Below are 22824 nucleotides of genomic sequence, written 5' to 3'. Positions count from 1 at the left end.
AAGAGATGCAGGCCCCTGGAAGTGGGAGGGGACAAGAAGACAAAGGGCAACGACCCAGTTCTAAGCTTCCTATTTTGTTTTAGTATGTCACAATAAAATCTTGAGGATACATTAAGAAAAAAAAAAAAAAAAAAAAAGGAAACCCTAGGAAACCTTTTCTTTAAAAGCTGCAGATACTTCTAAGGAGAGCCCTTGACTCTGTGTAGATGCACAGAGTCCAATGGGACAGGGACGCCGGGGGACCTGCTAAGGGCAGCCGCTGCCTGCAACCCCTCAGGGGCTTCCCCTGTCTCTGGAGGAGGGGGGTTGGCCACGGCGCAGGTGGCAGGGGAGCCCCCTCTGCACACAGAGCTGACGGAGGTCCCGCGTTCCTTTCGTCACTGGGGGGAACGGAGCTGGGCCGTGAGGCAGGCTCTCTGGTGGAACTTTCAATGATTACAGACACCCAGGGTGCCGTGGAGGGGCGGGCGCAGCACAGGGCCTTGCCCAAGCACATCACTTCCCCAGCGCAGCCGAGGCCCAGGGTGACCTTCTGTGTCCGAGCAGTCAGCTGCCGGGAGTTGGGCGGGGAGGGGGGCTTTCTTGTCACAGGCTATGATTTCTTTCATAAAAAGGAAAATTTTAAGCACAACCAATGTTTCTCCCTGAAATACTCTGAGATACTCCTTTTCTAAAGTTAAGATAAATTAGAGTTTTTTCCAATTATTCAAATCTGCCACTTGATAAATGGTTGTCTATATAATTTCTGTATTATTACATTTATTTAAAATGACAGTTTTTAAATGTTTGGTTACGTTGTCTCCATATGTGTTGGTTTCGATAATTATCTAATTCTGTGCTGCTTTCTAAAAATTTAGTAATTATCACTTAAAGTATTTGTGTTTTTCTGTTTTCCAAATTTAACGAAGAGTAATGTCATAAATTCATTTCAATGCGCACCTTTTTTTCCACTCGGATGAAGCCTGCCTACTCTCCTAATAAGAAAAATTATCCTGAGACACGAGAGCTGCCGGATGTGAGCACCGAGACGTCCTCGTCCCCAGCGTGTGGCTGGGAAGAGAAGGCTGTGGGTTCTAGAACCCAGGAGGTGGCCAACCTTGGCGAGTGCTGGCTATGCTGCTGCCCCACGAAAGCGCCGGGACGCTGACCAGCATCTCGCCACAAGCTTCCTCGCTTTCTGTGAAAACCCAGCAATTCCTCACGCTGCTCTCTGCTCCTCAGAGAACCCTGGCCTTTCCTAATGCCCAGTGCACTCCCAGCCATCATGCCAGCGGCAGTCCGCCGAGCACAGACAGACAGACAGACTCCGAGGGGATAGCGCCCAAGCCTGCAGGATCAAAGGGCTTTCTCACAAGAATAGCGGCCCTGGGCGGCACCACCATTCCTAAGAGGCCACGACCAAGGCCGTCTCCCCGGGACCTGAACTCACACGACCACAGAGACCTTTGGGCAAATCAGGGCACCAGGAAGGACACCTTTCAGGGCAAAGGGAAGACACCACCTGACCCAGAAACCTGTCCTGGTTTGCCACCTGGAACTGGGCCTGGGGCTTCCCTCACCGGCTGGGGCAGCAGACTGGCCTCCAGTGGGGAGGGAGGGAGAAGGGGAGTTTGTTTTTCATGCTGCTTATAACTCATTCAACCTGGATGCAAGTCCTTTGGCCTGCAGGCAGTGGGGGGTCTGGTGGTGCAAGATGGGAATGAAAAAAGGAAACCCAGTGGATCTCAGGACAGTCTGACTGAGTATGGAACCTGGGATAACTTTTTCTGGCCTCCTGTTTGCACAGGCTGGGCTGCACTCCGCAGCCTACAGAGAGCTGCTTCCCATGCGCCAAGACGGTGATGCTCTCGTCCCTGCGAGTCAAGCGCCTGCTGTGTGCCTGGCGCACGGCAAGCAGGCTTTAATACACTGCGTGGAATCTTCACACCTGCCCTGCAAGGCGGGCCCCTCTGTCTCCAAAGAAACAGAGTCCCAGAGGGGCGTGGCAGCCCCCCAAGGCCCGAGAGCTGGAGAAGGCAGAGCACAGACCTGACTCCAGGCGGCCTGACGTCACCGCCCAGGCCACGCCCACCTACCACACCAAGCACTAACGGCCGAAATGCAATAGAAAGCCATTAGATTAGAAAAAAAGAGAAAAAACAGGATTCAGAAATCCATTGTGTTTCCTGCTCAAAAAAAACCTAAAAGGCAAAGTTAATACCGAAGCAGCTTCTCAAGGAAAGAGCATATTCTTGAGCCTCACTAAGAAAGGCATTAAAGCAATTGAAGAAATGGGCTCCTTTGATCTCCTATGTTTCCATTCTCGAGGAAAGCAATTCTATTAAGTTTCTCAAGCCTTATCATAAAAACAGTATTGTTTCTGGGGCTTAAAAAAATCTCAAATAAAAACGTGTGGAGTTCTTTATTATTCAATACTTGCGAGATGGGGAAACAGACAGTAACATTTTTTATAGATTTACTAGGCTGGAGACTGCGGTGCCAAACGCAAGGTTTATTGTCAAATAAAACAGTTTTGTTTTTTGATTGCCTGCTTTAAAAGAGTGTTGCTTCTGTTCTATAATTACGTGCACAAAATTATTTAATTTGTTTTGTTTGGATCTTATTCTGGACACTTTCCCAGCCGGAAAGATGTAAAAATTAAAACATCTATTATGGCTTTTATATTCTGAGGTGGATTATAAAGAGGGAAAAGGAAATTATTCAGCAGACGAGGCAATGTCCATTGTTTCAAATGTCTCCTTGCTCTGCAGACCCCGCAGGGCCTGTGACAGTCCCTCCCGCTCCTGACGGCCTCGGCGCCGGGGAGGGCGCAGCCCGAGAACCATGTGCAGCGCGACCTCTAACCACGGAGCCTCGTGACCCTCTCGGTCTCGGGGTGAGCCGTGGGGCCTGCCGTTCTGTTAGTGGCCTGGGGGATAGTTACAAAAGCGGGAAAAAGAAGAGAGGGCCTCACAGCTGAGGGCTAGATAAATAAAGGTAAACGTGGGCCCTCCTTCTGGCGGTTTCCACTCAAAACTCAAGTAGCCACTGAAGCCAAACACCTGCCTCCTTCCAAATGATCTGGAGTTTACTGGAGGCGCAAAAAAAAATTGCCGGAGCTGGCTTCCACGCACTGACTGCCCTCGGGTCAGGAGCACAAGGAAATGGCTTTCAAATGCCAAGGAACCCTAAAGGTTCAGCGATCGCACTCCCCTGTGGCAATGCCCCAGCGCAGCAGGCACTGCCCTCCAAGGACAGTAAAACCTCGGTAGTGCCATCAGGATGGAAAGCCAACAGGGAGCCCACGGACTCGTGAATATGCGCAGGGAAAATGTTCTAGCTCCTCCTACCCCCCTGCCCCCCCCATATCCCACCCCACCCCCCACCCCCACCCGGCTTTGAGAAAAAGTCAACTTCGAGCTAGAACCACCTGGGACGGTGGAGGGCGTGGTGCCAGCCGGGAGGTGGGGGGCCCGGAGATGGACGGCTTTAATCAAGGCAGGCGCGCTGAGGCTGCGGGCCAGATGCAGGGGCCCCGGGGGGTTTACGGAATCGGAGCCCGAGGCTCTCACTTCTGAGAATCCACGGAGAGCTGCGGGAATGTGGGAGGAAAGCCGAGGGGGATGGGAGGCGGGAGGGGGACAGCGTGCGCCTCCGAGGAACCCGGCGGGTCCCACTCTGAAAACGGCTTCCCGTTCTGGGGAGCCCTCTCCCCGCTGACCGTCACCCACTTACCTGTCATACTCGTCCCCCCGCATCCGCACGCAGAAGGCCTCCAGGACCCGCCTCAGTTCCTCCGGCCGGACCAGGCCCGTCTTGTGGACGTCAATGAGCTTAAGGGCGCTGATAACAGTTTTAATGTTTTCTAAAACCTGCGTACAAAAGTGATTTAGGACCTGTCAGAAGATCTGGTGTTGAAAGCCGGAACGGTGATAAGAAATGTGAAAGTTTTTAAGTGCTTCTTGTAAAATAAAATGTTTTCAAAGACTCGCAGTTGTAGGTATTGCAAAATGACATGTCTATGGAAAAAAGGACACTTTGCATTTATTGAATGTCTTCAAGGCAATTTTCTTGGTAAATAGTCTTAGTAAATTTTTTTTTAAACTGACGTAAAGCAGTTAAGTCTCATACACAATTCATTCCCTCTTAAGCCATATGAGAAATCTTTTTTGTTGTTGTTGATACTTAAAAGCTACAGTCTTGGCATACCTTGTACAGTTTTTGTTTTTCGTCACCATATGCAAACTCTTTTTATTAGGAGCTGAGTGAAAAATATGACTGTGTATTTCCACCCCTCTGAGTTTTTAAAAGATGTTACAGAACATGTGTATAGAGATCTTCCCCAAGTTCAGCAAACGCAGCCTTGCTGGGCACGCAACGCCAACAGCCTCGGGACGGCCCGTGGAGGGGCGCAGTGCCGGGCTGTGCACCTGCCCTGCAGCTACCTGAGTTTAGAGGAAGAAACATCCTTCAGGCCCCACGTGTGCCCAGAGCAGAGCCACGGGACTGCCTCCTCCCTGCCCACGTGAAGGCTGTGGGACCATTATTAGATAAAACGGAGGTTCAGGGAGGATCAATGGGCCACCCAATAGGACCCAGCTGGATGCGAATGATGCTGGAATTTGAACTCAAGTCAGGCCCTTACCGCCCCACCCCGTGGAGCAGAGGAGACACCTGTGAATGCTGACCAAAGCCGGGCCGGGGGAACAGGATCCACCTCACGGCGGCAAACGAGGCCTGTAGGCCTTCCTGGAAGAGAACAAGCACTTCCAGCCAGAGCCATCTGGGGGGCTTCCTGCAGGAGGTGGCATCTGAGCCAGGAGGGGCGCTAGGGGCTGGAGTCACCCCCAGCTCCCCTACCAGTCACGCCCCACGGCCGCTGGTGCGGCTCAGAGGGCCGGTCCTCCTGCCTCGGGGCACGTTGTGCGCTGTCCTCTGCCTGCGCCACTCTGCCCCAGGGCGCCCCTGGCTGCTCTGCACTTCACCTGGGTCTCGGCCCCAAGGTCACCTCCTCAAAATGGCCTTTCCTGAGCATCTGCATAAGGTGGGACACCCCCGCCACTCCCTCACCCGGCCGCAACATGCTTATCTTCTTCAAGGTACTTCCCCCAACTCGTGTAATGCTTGTCTTTCCTGTCTCCCCCCACCCGAACGCCTGCTCCCCGCTCCCCACGCACCAGCTGCGGAGAAAGGCCGACTGTGGGGACGCCTCGTCACACGTCTGCAGGGCCTCCTCAGGGCCGCCCCGAACGTGATGCTGCGCTGGCTGGACACACGTTGACTTAATGGTTAGTGCAAAGGCCTGCGCTCGCTAACCTTCACGCCTCGTCGTCTAACCATCAGGGGGCCCTGGCTGGAGCTTTCTTAATACCCAAATCCGGGGACTGGGAGCCAGGAAGGCGGGGCGGCACTGGCTGGGGGCGGGCGTGCCCGCCCCCCGTCACTGCATGTAAAGCTGTAAAGCACAGGCCCGGCCACGAGCGCACGTGCTGCCGAGGCCAAACACATACTGCGCACCTGCGCAGCGGCCCGTCCGGCCCACCTTTCCGGGTGAAATGCAGGACCAGAGGCGATGTGTTTTTAAAGCCTGGGAGCAACCCAGATGGCACCGGGTGCCGCCAGCCTGGCACGGGACTCACTGCCACCAGAGGTACGTCTCCAAGTTTCTGACGGTTTGTCAGACTGGAGTTTGGCAGGACCGGAACGGAGCTGCAGATGGCGAGGCTTGTCAAAGGCCACCGAGCTGGGGCCGTGGCGTATGGGGCTTGTCCCGTGCAGGGTGGGAGGGAGGAAAAAGGTATAAGGGACGAACGTGGCGGGGTCGCAGGGACCAGCCCCGGCCCCTCCCCATTTCCCTTCTGCCCTGCAAAGGGAGAAGAGGCGGCAGAGGGAAGCGGGGAGAGAAAGATTAGGATGGTGGAGGCAGCTTCTAGCTCCTTTCTAGGCCAGCTAGACTTTTGCCACTTTGGTGTAACTGCGACAAGTCTGCGTGAAGAGCCAACTGTCTGAGCCTCCGAGTCCCAGTCACGCCTCCTCCCCGTGGTCCCCAGCTCCAGCCACAGTGAGCTGTTCCATCCATGAGCCCAGGAGGCTCCCTTCCCACTGAGGCCAGTCCTGGCCCCGCCAGATGATCTGGCCCTCCCCTCCCCCAAGGACCTGCCAATCACACCCCTCCCCCTCCCCCTCCGCTCAGGCTGCACGGGCTTCTCTTCTTTCTCACACAGTCACGCGTGCTCATCCGCCCAGACCGTGCGAGGCTGGCGTCCTCTGCCGGCGGCTCCCTGCCAGCCCTGCCCGGGCCGCCACGCCCACCCGTGCCCACAGCCTGCACTGAAGCACCCCGCACCCCGCGGGGACGCTCGCTCGGCTTCTCTTCGCCCCGCGCATCGGCACCCGCGCTTCGCACTTCTTTCGGTCGCTGTTGTCTTTCTTCCTCCACTGAAGCGAAGCCCCCGTGGAGGTGGACTTGGTTTTGTTCGCCGTGGTATCCTCGCGGCTCAGAACAGCACCCGGACAGCGTGGGTGCCCACCCAGGTGTGCACAGCGGGCCGGCACCCCCGTCTGCTGCCCGGCGCCCGGCCTGGCCCCGCCCCTGGCCCTCTGGGCAGACCCGGCGCCGTCCCTGTGGCTTTCTTGGTTCCACTTCCACGTAGTCACTGGCTCCGTGACTTCCGTCCTCCTGACCTCCTGGTGAACTCCTGTCCGAAACTGGTCCCCAGTGCCCCCCACCCCCCCCCCCCGCAGGAGGGCACCCTCCCTGCTCCCTGCTGGCCTCTGGCCCCAGGCGCTCCGTGCCCACTGCTCAGACCCCGCCGCTGCGGGAGGCCTGCCTGAGGAGGGCCGGGGCAGGAGAGCGGGGAACCCCGTGCGCAGTTAGCAAGAGGAGGGCCGCTGTCTGTCTCCTGCTCCCCCTCCACATCCAGCCGCTTCTCAGTGCAGAAAACGGGGGGTCGCCCCGAGAACGCCCGGAGACAGGCCCGAGACAGGCCTCCTGGCCCAGCCTGTGCCCAGGGGCGACCCCCTTCCCCGCCTCCCACGTACAGGTGTTTGCCTGCAAGCAAGGGATGCTTTTTACATTTTGAGTGGTTGGGGAAAAAAAACAAATTTTTGTGACAGGTGAAAGTTCTGTGAACGTCCCATTTCAGGGCCCAGAGTAGCCTGGCTGGCGCTCACCCACGCCCCTCTGTTTGCATATTGTCTCTGGCTGCCCCCCCCGCCCCCCACAGGGCGGAGTTGAGTAAGTGGACAGAACCTCTGGTCCTAAAGATAAAGATAGCCACTATTTTTCCAGAACACACGCTCACGAGCCCTGTCCCACTCTCCCCAGCACTCCCCACTCATGCTGAGTGATGCGTGCCGCAGCGTCCTGTGCTCAAACACAGGAGGAGGGCTGAGGCGCTGAGAAGAAAATCAGAAGAACAGGAGGTATGACCCTGAGGGCTCAGGAGCCAGGGAGCAGGCCGGGGGCTCTCTGCAGAAGCCACCCCACGTCTGCTCTGCCAAGCGCCCTCCCTGTCCCCCGACTGCCTCGGTTCTGGCCCACCCCGGGCAGCCAGGACAGCCAGGACAGCCAGGAGCTGCTTCCGGCTACTGGGGGCAGAACGGCGCAAGGCCAGCCACGGGCTCTGAGAGGAGACTTCACATCCCACCCCGACACTGGTATTTAGGGACCCTTGGCGCGGCAGCCTCGCCTTCCCTTTCCTTACCCGGGAAGGGGGCATCAGTGAGGGTGCTGTACGGTGGGGGTGGGGGGGCGTGCTGTGTGTGTGTCTCCACAGGGGGTGGGGGGACGGAGTCGCTGACGGGGCCAAAGGCTGGGGACAGGGATCCAAGTAACCAGGAAACCGCCCCCGTGCTGGGAAACGGGGAGCACCTGAACCAGTCATCCTCCGCCAAGCCCCTGCCAACGCCAGCCCGTCCATGGCCCTGCTACCCAGCCCACGTGAACATAGCCTTGAGGGGACAGGTCTGTGGTGGGCAGGGCCTGGATCAATGAACATTTATTGAGTGGCTGGCTGGGTGGGTGGCTGGGTGGCTGGGTGGATAGATGGATGGCTGGATAAGCGGATGAATGGATGGATAAATGGATAGATGGACGGATGGATGGATGATGACAGATGGAAAATGGGCAAAGAGATGGACAGACGGATGGATGGGGTGATGGCAGCATCCATGAGGAAGAAGCTCGTCAGCCGCATTAACCCTTGTACAGACAGGAGGGCGACCTGCAGACGGACAGACAGGCACCTCCTTTCCCAGTGGACTCAGTGATCTGCTCTGCACTTTCGTGGAGACGCACCAGGAATTCAAGAGACTTGCAGAGCAGATTGGGACGGAAGATGAGAGCAGTACATGCCCACTGTTGGCGAGGATGGGGCGTGTAAACGTTCCGTGGACTAAGCAGAGACCTGGAGAGGCAGGGGGCTACTCATCAGGCCTGAGGATGAGGCGGGGGATCCTCAGCAGGAACCCTCAGTTTGGAGGCCCCTGAGCCCTGGCCGGCCCCCGCCCCGTGCACCCTGTAAGAGAGCAGCCTTCTCCTGCTGCCCACAGAGGACAGGGCAGGGACACCCACCTCTCCCGCCTCAGCCCCACCCGCTGGAAGGAGGGAAGGGAGGCCCACGCAGCGGCTCTGAGCTCGAGGTCTGAGACGGGACCCACCGGCGCTGACCTCGTTTATATCCAGTGTGACCATCAGCCACGCGATCGGCCGAGTACAGCCTCCCTTCGGGGACAAAGGAGGTGACTTGCTAGCGACTGCTGGAGAACAGCGAGCCGTGAACCCTCAGGCTGCCCCTTACGTGCCTGCGGAGTCCGGGAGGTTCAGGGACCTGCTAATGGCGGACGGTGTTACTACTCTATGGTTCTTGGTTTAAAATTCTCTTTGTAGCACTCTGAGCTCCAGGAAGGAAAGCTGTGAACCAAAGAAATATGACTGCCCGGACTTGAAAGGAAGTCAGAGGGGGCCCAAGGTGCCTGTCTCCCTGAGGCCCAAAGGTCCCCTCAGGCGGCCCGTCCCCTGGGGAGGGTGCAGTGTCTCCCTGCCAGAGCACAGCCTTGCCCAGCCACCTAACCCTTGACGCCTGCGCTCTTACTAGGTCCCGTTCCGTGGTCCTCCGTTCATTCCTCACCCGGAGCCAGCTTCTCTGCCTTGGCTTCTGGAGAGTGGGGAGGGGAAGCATCCCATCCCTGCCTGCAGCCTGAGCCCAAGCCTCCCCCCAACCCCCAGCAGACAGTCTGGCGCCGCTGCTCCCCCCACCCCCCGCTCCGCCCCCCGCATGTCTGGGCTCCGCAGCAGAATGGGGGTTCCGCATCCTCTGCTGTCACCCTGCACGCACCTTTCTGTCGCCGCGACTACGGTCATTTTACATTTAAGGAGTAAATTTTTTAAATGAAACCATGAAAAAGTAGTTCCCTCACAATAAACACATCCACGCTCATTTTCCTTATTATTCTACTTTTGGCTATTACGTATAAAATCTTTAATTAAAGTTTTTCTTTGAAATTGTCATTACCAACCCGGGGCGGGGGGAACACAGCTGCGCAGAGACGGAGCACGGTTCGGGACGAAATGGACTGGAACGGAGCGACTGGCTTGACTGTTACATCCCCAGTTTGGGCTCCGCATCCTCCGCAGCGCGGTCTAACTTGTCACTTTATATCGGTTCCATCTGTTTACACTCCGCAGAGTATTGGCTTCCTACCGTGAACATTTCCTATTTACCAGCTGGCAGAGATGCGCCAAACCAGATAGGAAAAAATTAGCGTGCGTGCAGAAGCTCATCAGCACCAACTTTCAATCTGGGGACTGGCGGGAGGAGCCGGCCGGGAAGCGGGCTCCCCTTTCACAGGGCTGCTTCACCGCGTGCACCCCCCCTCCCCCAGGGGACACTTTCTCTCCCCCTCTGGTGCTCGCCCCCCCAGGCCCAGGACTGCGCCGTTACTGACTGCTCAGGGTATGCAAACCCTGCCACCAGAGTGAGAACCACGAAAACAGAGAGAAGGGGGCAGAGCAAAAAGGAGGTAAAGCAACCTGAGAGTCGTGGTGGCCATAACAGAGCAAAAACCCTTGCGGCCAAGGTGAAAAGGGGAACTTCCTGTTCTATGCACCACAAGCCGCGTAAACCTCCCCCCACATTCGATTTCCATTTTTTAAATGCTTACCTGCAACATACAGCTTTGTTTTTTAATCCTTACTGGAGGATATGTTTTCATTGAGAGACAGACAGACAGACGGAGAGAAACATCGATGTGAGAGAAACGTGGACCGGTTACCTTCCATATGTGCCCCGATCGGGAATTGAACCCGTAACCTTTTGGTGTACAGACAACGCTCCCACCAACGGAGCCACCCGGCCGGGGCTTACAGACTTCTAATAAGAAATCCCATCTACTTATCGACACTACTGGAAAACTAAGCCCCAAGTCTGAACACCTAGGGCTTTAAAAAGCGCGCCAGGTCTAGAAGAAATACTTCTTGTCTCTCTTTCCGACGCAGGCCACACTCCTAAGATGGGCTCCATGCCAGGCACCACAGACCAAGAACACTGGGGCCCCTGCCACCCCGACCCCAGCACCCCCTTCCAGGCCACCCCCCATCCGAAACGGCCAATGAGCCGCTGCCACCGCCTCTCCCACTGCTGCACCTGTCCTGGCACTTCAGGGCTGGTACCCGATCTCCAAGTTCGTCCGCCTTTTCCTCCAGCCCACCGTTCCACAGGGATGGCTCCCACCCTGCCTTGGGAAACAGAGCCTCCGCAGAACGGTCGCAGGGCTTGCTTCCCCGCGGCCGGCCCTCTCCGCGGCCCCCACTTCCAGGGCCCCCTCCTACGCCCGACGGCAATCCCGAAAGCTACCCCACGGGCACCCACCCCGGCCCCGCCCTCGGCCCCACGCACGGCCCAAGGGAAGCACGCTGCTCAGCCTGCCCATGAAGCTCTTCCCGGCGGCTCCAGCTCTGCAAACGCCACGTGCTCATCCAGGAAGCGTGTACTGGGTTCGCTTCAGGTGCCGGGATATGTTCAGGGCACCGGGTTACAACAGGGAGAGAGGCAGAGAGGGCGCTGGCTCCAAGGAGCAAACAAAAGCCTCAGAATGTCTGAAGTGGCAAAGAAAACACCCAGTTTTACGTACTCAAAGGACGTCTCCCTGCACTGACCGCTCTTGGTGAGCTCTCCTGGTGAGTGCTCTAAGCCAGCAGACAAGAGCCGGGCATCTGGACCAGAGGAGATCTGACTGACGCTGGAACAGGTAACTGGTGTCCTGCAGATGCAGGGGCCAAGCAGGAACGGGAAAAGCAGACCGGGGGTGCTGATGAAGCCCAGGCCGGGGACAATGGGAACAGTGGGGATCAAGAGAGGCGGGTGAGTTCGGGATCGATTTGAAGACGCAGCGGACAGGAGCTGCTGGTGGACTGGGAACGGGAGGAGGGCCAGTAGGGACGACAGGCATCAAGGCCAGTCCTAGCTTTGCCCTTGAATGACTCAGTGAATGGGGGACCCACCGCTAAAACGGGGCGAGGCCACGGGAGTGGCTGAGGAGGACGGTCAGAAGTTACGACCTGCGCTATGGATAGGGGTGAGTCCCAAGCCCCGGGTGGAGACTGAACCGTGGGCGCTGGCAGCACGCAGCCCTGTCACCCTTCCCCTCTGTGGCTCTCAACCATAAGTGACCACACGCGATCACTGAACTGTCCACGAGAGAATTAGTCACGCCTCATCGCCTCCAAACGCAAACTCCTAATTTTCTGAGTGACTCCCGACGTTATGGTAAGTTCGTTGCATGTTTATTCTTGCACGAACCTCAACCACAACCCTGGGCGCTGTTTCCCCGCGTCACAGCGGAGGAAACGGTCTGCAGGACGTGCGAGCTCGGGCCGCGCAGACGGCAGGTGCTGGCGCGCAGCTGCACGCTCGGCGGGCACGTCCGGGCACTCCACCCGGCTCGCCAGCGCCGCCCTGCTTCCGACGCTCGCCCCTGCGATCTTATTTGTATAACACTATCGATTTGCTACATACAGGAAGATGTTATATATATTTTTAATGATAAACTTAAGTCTGAAGTAATTACAAATTCTGATGTAACGGGATCTTTGCTTTAGTTTCCTGATGGAGCCTTTAGTAAATTAATAATAGAGCAACAAAAATAGTTTCTGGAGTATGTGTTTTCAACACAGTCTTTTATATATATATATATATATATATGTAACATGGCAAGTGATTATTTTGCTCTGCGAGAGTCTCTAGATCACAATGCAAGCAGTTGTCTTCAGCTGGGCGCACGCAGACGCACGGGAAGGAGCTGTGACATTATTAATCACTGTGTTCAGGCATGATTGATAGGCTTTTCTGTGGGGAGGAAGAAAGGCCTCAGATGCAATCTGTCCCAACAGCTCCGCGATATGCTAATATTTCCTTCCGATGAAAGCGGAGATGCGCTCACACGCCTGCTGGAAGGGGCAATTAATACCGAGCGCACCACGGCAGAGCCGATAAAAGCGGGATTAGGAACATACTGTGAATTAACCGAAAGCTTTGTATGTCTCAGTAAATGGCCCTGTTCCGGGCCTGACACAGTCTTTTTATCAGGCAAACAGGCTGCGTTCTGGTGCACACGTTCACGCCAACGCAGGGTTACAGTGTTAAGGAATGTTTATAAAACGGCTGTGATTCTAGCAACCGTTTCTTCATTCCTCAGGCCGTCATTTTTAAAATTTCTCTTTAAGGAAAAGTCACCTCTTTAAGAAAGTGAATCTACTCGTCACTTCTGTCTTTTCTTCATGAGGCTATCACAGACCGAGCCAGTGGCTTGGCACCTCGAATCGTTTACTGATTGCTTCCGAGAGGACGAAGGCCGCATCGACCGCGCTGCAAGGCACCAGGGCAGTCCCATAAACACCCGTGTTAGACCACGAGGTGTCCAACAGACACGCACGTCACAGCTGGCGGGGTAGCCCAGCTGTTCCGACGTCATGGCGCCCTGGCCTGAAGGAACCCCCCTGACGTGCATGGGATGGGCTACGGGAGCAAACGGCCTGGGGCTCAGGGTGTGTTTGTTTATTCTGTCTTCTTTATGTCTTTAAAAACAGAATTATACATTCTTGAATTCCAGTCTTAAGAACAGCCTTTCTGTATGTGGGGGGAGGGGAAGCGTCATGACATCTCTAAACATACGCCGTGTTACGGAGGTCAGAGTGGCTTCCTGCCCCTCGGAATCCTGGGGCGCAGTCACGGTGCGCACGCAACCTGCCTCCTGCGGCCAGATGAGATTCCCTTCCTTGGTCAGCCTCTTCCTTCACGTCCACGAACTCTCCTGTTGGGAGTGGACCAAAGATAAACAGTAAAAAGAGCAAGATTTCGTGAGCCTGGCGACACACAGGAGCCTGGCTCCCATCCTCTTGGGCCTGAAGAAGGTGAAAACCCGAGTCCCGGGCCCAGCTCCTGGCCGGGCAGCTGCGAAGGTGGGGAGGGCAGGGTGCCGGGAGAGAAAAGGAAGGCAGCCTCTGCAGGCCCACCTGAAGCTGACGCCACGTGGACGAACAGGTGGCCGTGGGGCTGGAACGGAGACCCCCACGCAGTCACACGTCAATGGCGGAGAGACGGCACCTTCCTACCTGCAGGCGCGTGGCGCCCACTCACACACACTGACTGCAAAGCGAGCATCGGCGCCTTTCCTGGAGGGCCCCCGAGCGGCGGGGCCACCTGAGCGCTCCGGGCAAGGACTCGGAGCCCAGCTGCCCACGCGGCCACAGCAGCCGTGGGCCCCGGCCAGGCTGCTAAGCCCGTTCGGGTTTCCCTCCGTATCAACGCAGCGTGACAATGGCCCCGGCCTCGTGGGCTTCTCCTGAAGTTAAATGACATAGTAAAGCACCTGGACCTGCTCCTCCGAAGTGCTTAGTCAGTGAGAACTCCTATCATTACTAGAGCTGGCAAAATCCAAAAAATTACATTTGTGTCCAAAGGACGGAGGCCCAGCCGGCGCAGGGAGAGCCTTTTGCTGGGCGGCTGAAGCAGATGTGGTTGGTTGCCTTCCCCAAATCCAACCACCCGGACCCTCTAGTTTCTGTTGTGTTCAGACACCCACCCTCTGGGGGCCATGTGCTTCGGGGAGGGAGGCCCGCTGCTACGCCAGGGTGACCAATGCCATTGCCAGGGACTGGTTTGGGTGGGACACATCATTCTGGGCTGAGTCACGGGAGATTCCCCGTGTGTATCAAGAGTCACAGTGGGAGGACATAGCATACTGGAACGTGAGGTCCAGCGTGGCTGACCACCTTCTGGTGACTAGGGAGACATGACTTAATGGCACTGGACCTGCACGCCCTGATGAGAGAGGGGAAGGGAGGGAGGGAGAAAGAGACAGAAATATCAAAGTGTGGTTGCCTCTGCCACCCAGGCATGCACCCTGACCAGGAGTCGAACCAGCAACCCTGTGGTTCGCAGGCCGGTGCTCAGTCCACTGAGCCACACCAGCCAGGGCCCTGCTGACTTCCTCGTGGATGAGATGAGACGTTCTGTGTGGTCGTCCTGTGTGGTCTCGGCTAGCTCAGCTGGAGCTTTCTGTTTCTCACAGGGTGGGACCACCCAGCCCCGGGAGGCTGAGGGCAGCCGCCTGGTGGCACGTAAGGCCTACCAGGGGAGGGGCGTCATGCCTGCCGAGAACCAGCCTCCTGGTGGGGGGTGGGCGGCGTGGCGGCTAGAATTTATCCGCATTCATTCTCAGAACTGCCCTGATAGGGAAGCTTTGTGGTCTCCACTCTAGAGATAAGGAAAGTGGGGACGGGGAGGCAGAGACCTGTCCAGCACCCCCCGTATGAAGGAAGCTGCAGAGCCTGGACTTTGGGCCACTGTGCCAACTCCCCAGCCCTCTGCCTCCTGCAAGACGGTGAAAGCAAAGGACCTGAGACCGCAGTCCTCAAGCACCTGTCACGGAGACGCCCAGTCAAAGGCAGGGACGAGGAGCCGAAGGAGAGAAAGCACAGTTGTGTTCGCGACCGAGGGAAAAGCCAGGCCGACAGGGCGAGGGCACCTGCAGCACGTGCAGGACTCAGAGCTGCTGAGGGAAGCCTGAGTGCAGGCGGCCAGGGGACCAGGGCACCCCCGGGCTCTCAGAGCCCCCCTGCCCCCCAGAGTCAGGGCCTCCGGGAGTCACACAGCAGCCCCTTCCCAGGTGGCCCAGAGAGACGGGGCCTGGAGGCATCCGACCCTCCCCTTGGCTGACGGAGAGGGTCAGACGCAGAGCTGCAGGGTCTGGCCGGGTAAGGAGCGTGAGCGCGAACACGCGTGGAGGGTCTAAGTGCACATGCGGAGGCGAGAGGCTGAGGACCCCGCCGTCCGTCCGCGCTCACCGCAGGCGAACACGAGCAGGAGGAGCAGGCTCTGGGGCTCGGTCAGTCTGCGGAGCCAACTGCTACTCGGCTGCTGTAGAAAGGCTAGACCACACATGCACGTAGCGAAGCCTGGCTCCCAGCGTTCAGAGACCCTTGCACGCGTTCTTGGCTCCGGCAAGCCGTGGGGACTTCTATTTAAAACAAAACACGTAGCGCCCTTCACTCCCAAACTGCAGAGTTCACCCAGCAACGGTGTCTCCTCGGTCTCCACGGTCGCGTGGGGACGGTTGGCAGGACCGGAGTCTGAGCCTGAAGCGCGCCGCTGCCCACAGCGAACAGTGGAGACGTGAGTGCGGTTTGTTCTGTTCTGTTGGGGTGGGAAGGAAGGGGGGAGACCCCTACACTTCCAAGGACGCTGTAGCGATCATCACCCTAACGGCCGGTATCACCCAAGCCTCCCCGGTGCTCACCCCTGGATAGTTTCAAGCCAAACAACAGCACCTCAAGGGGGCCGTTATCATCCCCGCTAACAGATGAAGAAAGCCAACGACAAGGACCTGCCCAAGGCCACCTGGCTGGAATGTGGCAGAGCCCAAGGCAGAAACCGGGTCTGACTGGGACCCAAGGTCTGTCTGGTCCCACGGCACCTGCCTGTCCAGGGGTGGGGGCCTGGATAGGATCGGGCTGCAGTTCCCACTGGCCAGAGCGCATGACCGGGAAGCCCCCGGAGCTGCCCTGGGACCTAGGGTTACCTCAATCCCCACTCCTCCGCCTTTTACTGTCAGCTTTTTGTCCTCACCAGCAGCTGCCTGAAAGCTGCGGGGTTTAAACTGACTCTCAACCAGTGGGAGGGCTTCCCCCCCAAGGGGGTAAGGGACAGGGGTGCAGGGTGGGGGAAGACCAGGTGAAAGACCGGTCAGCGGAGGCCGCCCCTCCCAGCCTTCCTCCTCCACGCCGCACGCTCAGTAACTGAGGATCCCCCCATCCGCCCGTCCCCCCCACACTAACCATCACGCGGTGTCACTGATCCATAACAGCATTTATGTTGATCGGACTGTCATAAACAGCTGACTTTCCTAGGAGAATGTCCTGATTAACCCCGTTTATGATGTACCATCAATAACAGCCATCACATCGGCCATTTCTTACCGAGTAACAAACGGACCTCAACAGAGAGAGCAAATACGGCAGGTTCCCACTAATGCCAGCTACAGCGAACTGGGGTTTTAGGGGCACATGATGCTCACGCGCGGTCAGCCCAGTATTCGCAGCGTCAGCCGGGAGAATTCAGACGAGCATTTTGTGGACTTCTGACTATTTTTGGTTTTCAAATGCATGAAAATCTCAGAAGAGTTCAGAGAGGAAAGAAAATGTGTCACGTTTCAAACTAACATATTGCATCCGATAAATTAAGCCACGATTCTCACACGGCTCATGGCAGTGACAGGTTCAAATGCATTTTAAAAAGGGGTCTGATTCCAACCCCAGAAGGCCAGGGACACGTCCCCCGCCTCCACGAGCTGTGTGCTCTGGGACAGCCAAGCGTCGTCAGCACACAGGAGGGGAGCTTGGTGCTCCTCCTCCCACCGCACAGGCAGCCTTTGTGGCCAAGTGACCCGGTCCTTCAGCGCAGGTCGCCAGGAGTCCCCTGGGCATTCTCGCCGGCTGCACTGACTGGCATCTGCTGCTGAAAAGCACAGTTATCTCTCTCTCTTCACAGAAAACCTTGCTTCAGTCTTGGACAAAAACAGGGAGGGCAGCCCTGCTAATAATGACCGGAAGTGAATACAAAGTAATTACCCTTCCAGGACTCCTGTTGGTGACCTTGGTCAGAGAGCCGCCGTCCGAGGCGGCTGCAGCCACGTGGAAACGCCAGCGCTCACCTGCACGTGTTACCGCATCTACTCAGCCAGGCCGCTCGGACAAGAGGGGCCGGCGCCAGGACCTGGCTCCCTGCTGCATCTACCTCTGCTGACAACGACTTCCGACCAAGGGTCGGGGAAAAGAATTTTAAAAAGCTCTCTCTTACCTTCTCTCCTACTTGGAGTTCAAGTTCTTTCAATGTCCGACAGCCGTCCACTTCATTTCCACTGCCCCTTAAAAACAAAAATAACAACTGTGTGCTAAAATGTTTTAACCAAGTTAATAAATGTTTACGCAGGACATTCAGGGATCAAAATATTAGGATCTCTAAAGTATACATTTTTTAAAGTGAGATATTTCTTACGCACTACCATCTGCCAGAAGTATGACCTTGGGCTAACGACTTAGCTTCTCCCCGCCTCGGTTTCCTCGTCTGTGACATTTACTCCTCCAAGGGGTCGATGGGACGGGAGTCACGAGGGCTGGCTCTCGGCGGACATAGACTATGGCCAAGCCTCACCTTGTTCCATCCTCACGACAACTCAGGGGGTTCGGGCCGTCTTCATCCCGGCACGCAGAGGAGACTGAGGTCACCCGTGAAGAAGTGGAGGTGCCACGCGCAGACCCACGTGCTCGGGCTCCAGAGCCCACCCCGCCCCGCGGCTGCTGCACTGCGTCCGACCTCTGTGGCCCCCAGAGGGCGTGTGTCTGTCCCACTCCTTGGCTCCATCGGTCCCTCATTAACCAGCCCTGAGTCTGCATTGGCCGTGACCGCTGCAGCGCAGAAACCACCCGAGAGCCACGGCGGGACACCCCGCGAGGGTTGGCGTGGGCACCACGGCTGGCCAGCCACCTGCACCCACGTCTGGGGCCCCCGGGGTGCACAGGACACTGCTCCCAGCTGCAAACACGCTCAGTGCTCAGGACAGCACAGAGAACAGGCCGACGAGGGAGGTGCGTTGTAATAAATAGTAACAGGGGCCGTGAAGGAGATCGAGGTGCGCAGGGAGCTCGCTGGGAGGCCAGGGGATGGTGGAACAACGACCCTTGCCGAGGGGACAGCAAGACCCACACACCAAGGAGCCAAGAGACACCCACGGGGGAGAAGCCCTGCGGGAAAAGTGAAGGCCACACTCGCAGCGGCAGGCAGAGGGACCCGGCCGAGCTCGGGGCGGGCAGGCGCCGGCCCCGCGGTGCTGGGGGCCGTGCGAAGGAACCCAGACTTCATACTAGGGCGGGGGGGGCACTTAAGGCAGAAACAAACCTCGTTTTCCACAGGGGGCACCCGAGGCTCAGCAGGGTTAGGCAGCCCGAGTGGAAGATGGCGCCGTGCCGGGAATCCAGTGTCCCAATTCTATGTTCAATGTTGCGTGTGAATGTTGTTTTGATTATGCATTAAATAGACAGAACACACTATTCGTAGCGTGTACATGACACAAAGGCCACAGTCAGACAAGGCCTGTGCACGCGCCATCAGCGGAAGGAATGCCGAAGGGCCCGGGCCCGGGCACCCAGAGGCTCTGCACACGGACCCCGGCCCCCCACGGTGGGGCCCTGCTCTGGCCCTCTCGTCTCCCCGATCCACGTCCCGCACCGCAAACTCTGTCTCAGTGTCTGCTCCAGGGGAAGCCCGTCCCCGGCCTGAGGTGAAGCAAATGACGTCAGCTTCCTCCAGTGCGTATCGGAAGGGTCCGTCTGTCTGTGTTAATCCCTGCATTTTAACCATTCTACAAACGTATGTTTCGGTGTCCCTCTGAGCAAATGTCACCATTTGTTATCAGGCCGAGCTTTGTTTTAAAAGGGGAACACAGGTTATAATTCCTGCTGTGTTTAGGATCCCCACTTGTCCTGCCCCTTCTGTGCCTTCTTGCCTCCCTTTGGGCTGGCTGGTCCCGTTTTTATCCTCCTGCTGCTCTGCCTCTGGGAGCCTGGGAGTCATTCAGGTTTTAATCTTGGAACAGTTGCTCTGGTAATTATAACCTGCATCCTTTTCAATGTCTAAGTGAATCCAAACGTGTATCTTCCTACTGGACAAGGTAACAACTCTAGAGCACTGAATTCCAGTCCCTCCTCTTGATTTTAATACTACCACTGCCCTGTACTTGAACTCCAAAGCCATTGCTATTTCCTCCCGTTGCTAGTGTCCTGTGGTCAGCACACACCTAAGAGTTCACCGCGCGGCCGCCACCAGCATTGCTCTGCATTCCTTCGCCCATCACCTCCTTCTCCCTGAAATTTAACCTGAGGGTGGCTTTCCTGGCTCTGCTGGGGGCCGGGTCCACGTTTGTCTGAGAACGTCCTTATTTCAGTGCTAGAAATGCGGGGAGATATTTTCATGAGATGCACGATTCTAGGACAGCAGCCATTTCCTTTCGATACGTGGCAGTGACCAATCCATTCTCCCCTGGTCTCCACTGTTACTGCTCAGAAGTCACTGTGTCTAAATGCTGGCGCTTGGCTTTGTCTTTGGGGTTCTGGCTCTACTCCTGGGTTCTGTCCTGCCTGAGACTTGGCTTCCTGAATCCACTGGGTAAGTTAGCACCTTTCATCAGCTCCGGGAACTTCTCAGCCCGTTTCTTTGGGTGGTTCCTTCCCCCGCCTCTCACCCCTCTCCACGCAGAAGGCCTGCGGCATCGTCTGTGTCCCTGCACTGCTTTCTGGCTGATTTTTTCTGACCGATCTCCCAGGTCACTTATGTCTCCAGCTGTGTCTAATCTGCTTATGGAGTCCCCTGAGCTTTAAATTGTTATTATGAAATATAACCCATTTGCAGAAAACCACACGCAACACATACGCATAGTTTAATGGTGATGAATGCAAATGCCTGTGTAACGATTGCCCAGATCAAGAATCAAAGCCAAATCCGAAAGGCCCCCCATCTGCCCTTCTCCAGCCGTGTATGCTCTCCTGGTAGTAACTGCTCTCCTGGGACTGAAGATGTCGTTCCTTTCAGTTTGGTTGTGATTTCACCCCCTAGGTATGTGTCCCTAAAAAAGACAGTTCAACCTGTCTTTTTTGAATGTCACGTGAATAGGAGACCCCTTCACTCAGTATTAGGTCCACGAGATTCCGTCGGGTTGCTGACTACGGGTGTCGTTTGCTGGTTTTCCATCCGCGTTTTTAATAAACATGTAGGGAGCACCTACTATGAGCCAAACCCTGTCCTAGAGGCTTGGGACACATAAAACAATAGGACTGATAAAGATCCTGCCCCCATGGAGCTCACGTCCTGGACGGAGGTCACACTGAATATTAACATAAAGGGTGTGGGCAGTGACCTACACGGGGAGGCCCTGCAGACAGAGGGGACAGCCTGTCCAAGGCCCTCAGACAGTAACACCAAGACGGCCCTGGGTTCGGAGCCCAGGGGACAGAGGAGAGTGGCAAGAGTCCCCGCCTGTTGGGGGGAGGGGACAGGTCACCAAGGGCCACCTAGGATCCCATTTCTTCTGCCTTCCGCCTTTCAGAACCAACCCCCTGTAGTCAAGATCTACCGGAGATAAACAGTTTTTGTCTGGAAGTGTTTTTGCTTCACCTTCCAGCGTTATTTTTCTTACTGCTCCTCACTGATCGTATCACGTCTTTATCTTCAGAAATACAAACAAGCAGCCCAGCACGACGTGACCCTGGGAGGCTCAAAAACTCAAGGAGTCACGCGGAGGCTTCTCGCATGCGGGTCCCCTTTTTGGAGTTTCCTGGGCTGCTTGCTTCTTGGTAGCCAACGATCCCTTCCCTTCCAAGCCCTGCTTCCCAGGGCCCAAGGCCTTCTTTCTCCCCTTCTTCCTCCCTGCAGTCTGCCTCCTAGAATCAGCTTCATGGCTGCTGTCAGCTCAAGCCCAAAAGGCCCAGACGTGGTCTCGGCGAATGAATTTAGCTTCAACGTAATTCCCAGGCTCTTTAGTACATTCCTCTTCAGACCTCCGCAGTGAATCTTCTTGCGTCGCGCTCAGACAGCTTTTACAAGCTCCTCTAAGCTGTTGTGATTGTTCCGGATATTGAAGGATGTCGTTGTTCTTCAGGGAGGCGGCTCCGTGCCCAGTGCCATGGGGATTGTTTAATGTGCAGAAGACACTCAGGCCATGTGCAGAGACGTCCTGTCCATCAGGGAAGAAGAGGTTCGGTCTACCCATTTTAAGTAGAATAACCCCTTTGGTGTTTCTGAAGGGCTGATGATGCTACTGCCATCATTATAAACGATGTGAGGTCCTCTCTGCCGGATACAACAATAGCCCCGCATTTTGTCCTTACGCTCAGAGGAACAGACTTTCTGATGTCACTCCAGGCCTTAAATGTCTTTACAAGCAAAACATCCTCTCTTATCCTCATGTTGCTTCCAGTTTAAGCAACCTCTTCTCTTGGGCATTCCAGAACTTTCTCACGTGGTGAGGGCATCAAGCGTTGGCTGATACGAACTGGGACCTCTCAAACTGTATTTCCGGAGCGGGGAGCGCTGTGGCCGGAACAGTAAGTCCCACCACCACAGATGTGGGGACTCTGAGCTGCAGCTCTGCGGTTGTCCCGAGTCAGCCCGAGGCTAATGCCCTGATCATTCCAGGGCTGCCAAGGCCGCCTGTTCTTTCTCTATCGGTCAGGATGAAGGAAGGACACGAGATACACTGGAAAGGTAACCTTCCACACCACGGGCCAAAGGGTCAGGTATTTCTCCCTTTTCCAAAGCCCCTGTTACCAGTGGGTGAGCGTAACTGTGGCAAGAAGGAGGGTTCCGGGGATTCCCAAATAAGAGGCTCTTATTCTCACCTCTACAAATGTAGCACAGAATTCTAAAACGGCACGTACGTTGTGGCGGCACGCTGAAGGGTTTGTTTCCATCACAGTTTATTCCTTCCCTTGCCGCGGCTGGTCACCCATGCCAGCCTGTCCCTCCCCTGAAATCACTCACTTTCTCTTCTCCGAGGGGTTAATAGTTCCTCTCTGGTTTTGCTGTGGTTCCCCTGTGGTCTGTCTGGGCATTTCTTTTCACCGTCTGGCTTGATATTCTCAGCCATTCTCTTATCAAGTACCGTCTCTGTCCTGCTCTTTCTCCTATAGCTCTATAAGCCCAATTAGAAGTCTACGGGCCTTTTCTTCCCACGCCCTGTGCCTCATTCCTCGCCGCCCCAGTTTATCTTCGTCCTTCTGTGCGGCGCCCTGGGTAACTCCTTCGGGTCTACTTTCCCCTCCACTGATGCTCTTTGCAGCCGTGTTTAAGCCACGGTTTTCACCCACCCCATGGGGTTCACAGCTACCATTATTGTAACCTTCGATATGAGAAGGTTCATTTTGTACTTCAAACCTTTATTTTTATTACCTCTTCTTTTGTGTTCACATGTTGAATCCACTCTTTCATGTCTTTCAGCAATAAAACACTGCTTTTAGGCTGCGTATCTGATAGTCCCAGTCTTCCCCTGGCTACTGATGCTGCTTGTTTCCAGCCCACATTGTTTGTCTGTTCACATGTTTTCGAGGTTTTCTTTCATGGTCTGATGTTGTCTGGTACTCTGTCTGTGGAAATTCCTGACGGGCTAGCTGAAGATGTATTCCTAACAGAAGAGCACCCCCAGTCCAGGGCCAGTTTTCAGTAAATCCCTAGCCTGAGGCTTTTCAGACCATACAGACGGCATTATTTCAGGCACAGGCTTTCATGAAAATCAACT

At 56.1% G+C, this 22824-nt stretch overlaps 1 protein-coding gene across 1 annotated transcript in view; it reads right to left on the bottom strand.

Moving 5' to 3' along the window:
• EFCAB6 (EF-hand calcium binding domain 6) overlaps positions 1–22824 on the bottom strand; it is a 162406-nt gene that overhangs the window by 110497 nt on the left and 29085 nt on the right. The window contains exons 6-7 of the mRNA XM_090272278.1: positions 17337–17403; positions 3715–3851 (exon numbers count right to left, since the gene is read on the bottom strand). Coding sequence (XP_090128404.1) covers positions 3715–3851; positions 17337–17403 — 204 coding nt within the window. The remainder of the gene's footprint in view (positions 1–3714; positions 3852–17336; positions 17404–22824) is intronic.

This window comes from Furipterus horrens, unplaced genomic scaffold (assembly GCF_987537825.1).
Source record: "Furipterus horrens unplaced genomic scaffold, mFurHor1.1.pri manual_scaffold_4, whole genome shotgun sequence".
NCBI classification, from domain to species: Eukaryota; Metazoa; Chordata; class Mammalia; order Chiroptera; family Furipteridae; genus Furipterus; species Furipterus horrens.
The sequence above is the reverse complement of the archived record's forward strand: the minus strand, read 5'-3'. Positions and strand labels throughout refer to the sequence as shown.